The sequence below is a fragment of the Oryzias melastigma genome, linkage group LG18 (genome assembly GCF_002922805.2).
Source record: "Oryzias melastigma strain HK-1 linkage group LG18, ASM292280v2, whole genome shotgun sequence".
Lineage (NCBI taxonomy): Eukaryota > Metazoa > Chordata > Actinopteri > Beloniformes > Adrianichthyidae > Oryzias > Oryzias melastigma.
Genome location: NC_050529.1, coordinates 10244292 through 10252116, shown reverse-complemented (window position 1 = coordinate 10252116; position 7825 = coordinate 10244292). Strand labels below are relative to the sequence as shown.

General features: G+C 37.8%; 1 protein-coding gene across 44 annotated transcripts in view; it reads right to left on the bottom strand.

The window, feature by feature from the left end:
- LOC112155773 (protein tyrosine phosphatase receptor type D) overlaps positions 1–7825 on the bottom strand; it is a 454394-nt gene that overhangs the window by 20495 nt on the left and 426074 nt on the right. For 27 of the 44 annotated variants that reach the window (XM_024287656.2, XM_024287657.2, XM_024287659.2 and 24 more), the window contains 4 exons: positions 7616–7728; positions 5530–5571; positions 4893–4990; positions 1366–1489 (listed from right to left, as the gene is read on the bottom strand). In XM_024287656.2, the coding sequence (XP_024143424.1) occupies positions 1366–1489; positions 4893–4990; positions 5530–5571; positions 7616–7728 (377 nt within the window). The remainder of the gene's footprint in view (positions 1–1365; positions 1490–4892; positions 4991–5529; positions 5572–7615; positions 7729–7825) is intronic. The other 17 variants (XM_036216743.1, XM_036216744.1, XM_024287672.2 and 14 more) reach the window with 1 other exon arrangement.

Below are 7825 nucleotides of genomic sequence, written 5' to 3'. Positions count from 1 at the left end.
CCGTTTAGTGCGTTCAGAAACCCGTTTAGTGCGTTCAGAAACCCGTTTAGTGCGTTCAGAAACCCGTTTAGTGTGTTCAGAAACCCGTTTAGCGCGTTCAGAAACTCGTTTAGTGCGTTCAGAAACCCATTTTTTGAGTGTTCAATAACCCACGTTTAGCATCTTTAAAAACCCACTTTAGTGCGTTCAGAAACCCATTTTTAGCATGTTTATAAACTCACTTATAGCATGTTTTAAAAACCAACGATCAGTATGTTCTTGCACATGCCATAGATAGCTGGTGTGTATGTAGCCTTATAATAATGTCATTTAAATGTCTTTCTAGCACAGAGGTAAAAGAAAAACCTTATTCTAAAAACATATGAAACATATATTTCTACCTTTGGATAGTCAAAGACTTCTGAATTAATAAAAAAAAAGTTTCTCTAAATACTTTGTGTGGTTAAAAGGCAGCACGAGATTTGCTTCATTAGTCATTTAAAACAAGCGATTCTTCAATTCCTCAACAATTAGGTCCACATTCATCCTCGAGGCTGCTGAAGATTCAGCTGATCCTTTTCCCACGTCAATAAATTCTGTCTTAAACCCCAGATGTCCAATTCCCAAATCCCCTTTTTGTCCAAAGAACTCAATCACACAATTGACACATTGCTTGCCAAAAGGCTTTGTTTAAGCTTTAGAAGGAAGAAGAGGATGCGCCTTGTGCCGCTCTGGCAGAGAATTACTCACTTTCATCAGCACAAAAGCTCCAATGCGCTCGTGCACATGTGTTTGCTGGTTAATGGACTCGCGTGCTGTTTCAGTGAGACTACAAAACGGGCAGTCCAAGTCTTTTTTTGTTACATTATCCATTAGCTAGAATTTTTTTGTTTTGTTTTTTATCATCCTCTGTGGTAGAAGTTGAATGGAAATGGTTAATTAGCAGCTGCTTGTATGTGTGATTGTTTGATCATAAACTAGTCTTTTAGTAGAAGCTGGCACATCTTTAATATATTAAAGAATCTCACAGCACAAGTGGAGAATGGGAGGAAATGTGACTTTCAAAGCATAAAAAAAATAAATAAAGATGCAGGTCATTGGCAGCCTGCGGTGATTTAAAGACTCATGACATTAAGACAGAAGTATTTGCGGGTAACGGCGGGTGGTTGTTTAGTTTGATTATCTAAGCATTTCAGAGCAAAATTGCTTCTTTCCACAGTTATTTCTTTCTCCGCACGCACCTGTGGTATAAAAACTCATTGTTATGTATGAATATAATTTAGCGGAACAGTGCCGTGCACTCCTGAGGTCTGGAAGACATGTTTGCACTAGTTATCTGTAGATCAATACGGCAGTTAGGAGGGAGGAGGCTGGTGGGTGGCATACCATCAATAGCTGAGAGCAGGATTCTGGAGTGGTCGTAGGCAATCACGTTGGCATATCTGTTCTTCGGTTTATTGACCTCCAGGTTGGAGTGCTCCCATGTGAACTGCTGAGCAGGGTCAATGGACTGGAAAAGAGAAGAACATTTTTTTTTTTTTTTTTTACAATTATGCTGAACTATATTGATCGATAAGAAAACACTGCAAAAGAACACTTCTTTGCTAGAACGTATTTTCAGTACAGATGTTCCCACAGACAACTTGTGGTATTTTATAAAATAAGAAATACTGTCTTCATTTGATGGATTTTCCAAAACGGTGACACATTCCTGTGGAGTTTAAGACCCGATCCGAATACTATCCCTTCTCACTCCCCCTTAGCCCTCCGCCTTCGTTTATCCCTCCGTGCTTGCTCCAAACTGAGGGTGGTAAAAAATATTTCCGAGGTGAGTTTCGTTCAGTGACGTCATCCAAATCACCGGTAAGCTAGCGTTAACGCGGAGCTTCCAGCGCTCAGATATACATTACAACAGCAGTTTTGTAAATTTAAAAAGGGGAAGTGAGAAGGGGAGTATTCGGATCGGGCCTAAGTGTTAAATGACACATTTTTCTAATCATAAATACAGAAAAGGAAGCTAAAATAGGGCTATTTGTTACCTAAAAAACACTATGAGTGAGCCACTAGCTCCTACTGCATATAAACTGTTGTGTTTATGCAAACCATAATTACAGAATAAATGTACAACTTGTCATCGTTTTCAGTAATCCTTCCTGGGAGATCTTAAGGTTTAGTGCACCATGACAGTTTGCAGATCTCAAATTGTCTCAGGAAATGGGTTTATATTTGCATAATCTTGTGAATTTTCTGTTTCAAATTAAGGAATTACACACAGTCTCTAGGATATGTTAGTAACCCATGGTAACCACTGAGCTCAAAATCACTAAAATGTATGAGAATATATATTGTTGATTGAGACAGAAATATCAGTGTACCCTGAGTTTAAAGGAAACTAACCTATGAACCTTGGTTTAACTCTTAGACTACATCAGAGAATTGACTGAAAATTCAGCTTTTTTTTAAAAACCCTTTGATAAATTTAATAAAAAATGTAATTTCATTTATGTTATGAGATCTAGATAGTATCATTTATGATACATTGAGTGATGTTTTAAGTTTTTAGTTAATGGATGTAAACATACTGACATGAACGTCTCAAATCTAATCCACAAATGTGTAACTGTATTATAAAGAATTAATTATCAGCTTCTTCACATACAGCAAGTAGTCATTTAAAAAGATATTTAGTTACAAAATAGTAAAAAAAAAAAAATTAAAAAAAGTTAAAAAAAGAAACATTTTTTTGCAAAAACTTAAAAAAAAATAAATCTTGATTGCACATTTTCTGAATTAACAGAGATTCACATTCAGTAAGGCAATAAAGAAACAATAGTAGTAATAGACCAGGGTCGCATCACAGAACTACAGATACTAATAATACAAAGAAACCTGTTTTTTGTCCAGAAAATTAAAAGTGTTTTTGAGATTTTATGGAGGCAGCCATTTTTAAATAAACAGGAAATGTTGTTCTACTGCCCCCAGTGGAAGGATGGTGAACTACAGGGCAGAAAATATGGACCATTTAATGGGTTTTTAAGGATAACTTGGATTGATCCCAGAAATATGTGTCAAATATGATGACTAAATTTTTCCCAAAAAAAAAAAAATGTTTTTGCATCCTTTAATATAGGTCTAAAATGGTTTAGGAAAATACTACAAGCTTGAGGTTTAATCAGTTTGACGAATTTTGTTTGTATTTATAATTAATAAATGACATATTTACTTTTAGAGTATTGGATATTGTGTGTCATTGTGGTATAAAGAGACATTTCCGAGCACGTACGATCAAAGCTGAGTTTTTCATCAGCAGAAAATACCCATGAATATAGACATACCAAAAGTGGATTTCTCTGTCAGAAACAGTGGGATGCAACACTGCTTGTAATAAAAATATTTCTTCCAATGTGCTACAAAAATGCTTTCCGCAGAGTAAAAAGTCTGAATTTGAAATTGTAAGGCAGTTGAACTGCGGTAATGATCGGGCGCCCACATTGAGACCTCATGGATTTTGGGGCTGCTCAGGGAGTTGTGGATAGAAAACGGGCTTGTTGTGCAACAAATTTTTACGCGCTCTCGTTTTATTTATGCACTGGTGTTTAAAGTGGAGAGTTGTCCAGAACACAGATTATCGAGGGGTTTAAACCTCTTTCCCAGTGGTACGTCTTTATTGGGAAGGTTCTCCACACAGAGACTATTTTCTCTTTTAAAAAGGCTAACTTTTGACATATTTATGTCTAAACTGGAGGAAATTTTACTGTTTCAGGACCATAAACTCTGGGAATAGAACATGTTTTTGGATAAACCAACTCAGTGGCCTTGTGGAAGACTGAAAGGTTGTGAGTTCCAATCCATGTTAAAGAACAATTAATATATATTTTCTAAAACATTTGGGGATTTCTTAACTTTAAATGTGCTCAAATGTCTTGAAATCTTCGTAAGTATCGCTTTTATGCTTTTGAAGAAAAAAACCTTCAAAAGTACCTCAAAAATTCCAGATTCTACAGAGTATCTCTCTCTAATGTGTGGACTTACACGAGCAAACTCTATAAGGAATGCATATCCTCAACAGTTTTTTATGTTCTCTTCTAAGTTTCCCAATTTAATCTGGTTGCGTCTTTTCTTTGATCAAAAACGGATTACAGATGACCTCGTCAGGTTGTTGGCGTCCCCCCCTTCTGGCAATTTATGTCTGAGCCGAAACCATTAAAAGTTTGCTTTGACTTTTTTGTTTGTTTGCTGCAGCATTTTCTAATCCGTTTACTGTCGAAAAGCAGAGACTTATAAAGGAATACCTCAATACAATAATACAAAAGGGGGAGATAAGAACTTTTTAGGAGTTTTTGTTTATAAGTCTGGTGAACAAATCTTTTTTTTTCTCTCTCTCGACTCTAATAATGTAGTTTGAGACTCCTTGTATTCCCCTCATAAGTGATGCTTTATGTCAATAGAACTACAATGTAAGCCAATAGCGAATTCTTGATGTTTAACTAAAAAAACCTAAATATCAGATTGTAACAGTGTGGTATATTTACACACTATTTAACCCAATTTAGACCAATTCTTCCTTAATATATCAGAACAGATTTCCCGATGTTCCTCTGTTACACACTTCTGTTATTGGGGAGAGATAGTTCATGTAATTATAGCTCCACTTAACTGGAAGTTTAGGTTAAAAGTTAAGGAGCGAAGAGTTTTTGCTAAGACCCGACTGGATTTGAACCCAAAATCTCACCAGTTTTATATGTTAGCAGAATAAAGAGGTCACTGAGGTCAAAGTAACTACAGCTTATCATTTGTTTTAGGGGTCAAAAGGTTATGCTGGGTGGTATTTATTTATTTATGAGTGCTGGTTTAATACATAACACAAAGTTGCATTTAAGACTAAATGCATTTGGGATTTATGGGAAGCTTACCTCGTATTCCTGGGAAAACTTGAGGTTGTCGTTGGCTTTCAGGCGCTCCAGATGATCTGCAAACTCGCTGATGGGGATCGGCGGATGGTTGGCCATACCTGTGGGTCAGAGGGACAGGCGCTCAGCGGGCGGCCGTGAGAGACTCCACCACCCAGGCACAAGCAACCGGTGAAACATTAGAGAAGCAGCGTGTTGTTATAACAGGAATGGAAGAGTGGAATTCTGTTAGGCTAGTTTGTTCACTCAAAGCAGCGACCATGCTCGGAAACAAGGATGTGGACACAGAAGCCAATGAGAAGTCATCGAGCGCTTGGGACTCTCCCTACTGAGAGAGAAGAACGTTATTCACGCAGAAGTGGAGAGTTAAGCGTGACAGACATCCCAAAAACAAAAAAACAAAAGGAAAACACATTGAATGTTAGGCCAGCTGCTGACGTCTGCTTTGAGTGATGACATGTTTTCAGGCTGTCATTTCAAACTCCGCCTCCTGCGATGGCACAGCGTTAAGACCAGATGGTTTAGATGCAGATGGAAGAACAAGACTCGACACAAAAGAAAAAAGAAGGGAATTAAAGCTGAAAAAAACAAAAAAAAACAAATACAAGTCATGTCAAATGCATAATCGAGACCAACTAACTTGACAAATGGAGGTTACTGGGGTGACTGGACGCACCTGAACCTGCGGAGGAAATGGCGGTGGAGTTAAGTAAAATGCACACGGAATATTATTGTGAAGATTACTGTCTGTAGAAGCAGAATGAACAGAAATGTGATAAGAAGAAGCTTCATGTTTGTCTCTTCTACTGTGGAGACAGCTTCAGGAAAAAAGACATAATTTTTAACCCAAAGATTAATTCCAAATGGATCTAAAGTTAATCCATTTGAGATATTGGATTTCTTACAGCAAATATCATAAACCATAGAAATGAGAAATCCTTTAAAAACATTGTGCACTTTGAAACTTATGCAATATTGGTAAACGTCCTGGTTTTACTTTTAATATATTTTATGCATTTTAAGTTTTTCGCAATTTATGCAGTTTTTCAACACCAATCCACTTTGAAACCTTTGCAGTATTGGAATAAAAACGTTCAGGACATTCATAATAGTACTTTTGGTATTTGTACATTTTAAAGTTTTTTAAATTTGTCAAAATTTTCTTGATTTTTCAAGAAATTCTTAAAATTCTTTGTGCACTTTTTACAAATGATGGTTTGGTATCACAATATTCACCACATTCAGGACATTTATGCTTGTAGCGTTGGTAGTTATACCTTTTATGCATTCAAAAAAAATAATTTTGTCAAGAGTTTTTGTCCAATTTGAAAATCTTTGCTATATTGGCATCAAAACATTCAGCATTTTGAGAACATTATTCAGCTGAATAAAGTAAATTGCTTCAGCAATCAGAAAAATACTTTTCTAGTTAAAATTAGTTTTCTTTCAAGACAGAAAACGAGACTTTTTACTTTCTTCAGGTGCAGTTAGAGATGCAAGGTGAAAGCCGCAGCGATCGAGATGACTCCAACAGAGATCGTGAATGTTAGGATGTATTTTCCTGTTTGTCTAGAAAGGTTTTCACGATGATCTACTTTTCTTTATTCTATCATTTCTGTTTGCACTAAAGACTATTGGTGGTTGAGCTTTAAGAGACGGTCAGAAAGAGCTCTTTCTCTACAGTAGCCATCAATCCTAGGTCCAAATTCCTGGACTTTTAGAATTGGCGAGCCATTCGAAGTCATCCGCTGGTGACAGGCGTTCTTTACAATGCTTACATGATGGTTCATTTTGGCTTCTGACAGAAGTGGGCATTAGCTAATGGAAGCTATGCAGCTCTCCCACCCACTCTTAAGTCTCTCTGAAAGATGGAAAAAGACCGTTTCTATTGCAGCCCACTACTCAAAATCAATTTTCTCCTCAGGGAAACAATGAAAGCACCCTTTCTGACATGCAATCGTTCAAACATCAAGCATCCTTAGGATGAGAATGTCCAAAGAAATGTGTAAAACGGGGGGAAGGAAAGTGACAGGAGAAGGAGAGGTGGCTCAAATGTTGAAAGGAAAAAGTACTGATGGTCAAGATTAAACCAAAAAAAAAGTTCAAATCAAAGAAGAGTTTTCATAAATATGTCTTTTTTTTATAGTATCTCACCTGCAAAGTACGACTGTTTAGAAAGCAGAGGATGAATTCAAATGACAGTTAAGTGCGCCGCTCTCATCGTAATTTTACACTCATTTTTCCGGCAACATAAAGAAGCCGAGCGACGATTGACGTCACTAAACGCTCACTTCAACACAGGAAGTGGAACCACTTTACTCGCTTCCATCCGTACTCTTTTTAATGTACTCTCTCATTTTACTCCATCAGATCTGACCGAGCGCGTTAAGTCACCGTGACCTGGATAACCTAGGTGCAGACGGGGACGACATATGCTGTGAAGGTGTCAGCTTCTCCGTTTCCCGCTACAAGGTGTCTCCGGGGAAGACGGCGTCACTTTTGACCCTCTGCCTCCTCGGAGCACCTGTCCACCCTCTACCTACACAACGCCGCCGTGTTTCCTGCCGATCACCTCGGAGAGGCGACTTTTCTAGAGCAGCCAGATATTAGCTCAGCAGGAGTGAAACAAGTGGAAAAGAGAGGAATGTTTGTGTGTTTTTTCCCTGGAGCTAAATTGCCACAACACTCAGTCAGATCCAAATCCAGAGTTGGAGGAGCTCACTCACCTGGTGTCTGGAAGTTGAGGCGACGCAGTTCAACAGGATCAGTGGGGTGGTGAAGAGGCATTTCTTTGTTGTTGGGAAGGCTGCCTTTCCGAGCTTCAGTCTCTGCTCGTTTCCTGCAAAATAAAAGGAGGAAAACATTACGTTTTCTAACACTACTATTATGATTCAAATAGAAGCCCCTCTCCCATCAAATTTGGATGTATTTTAGCA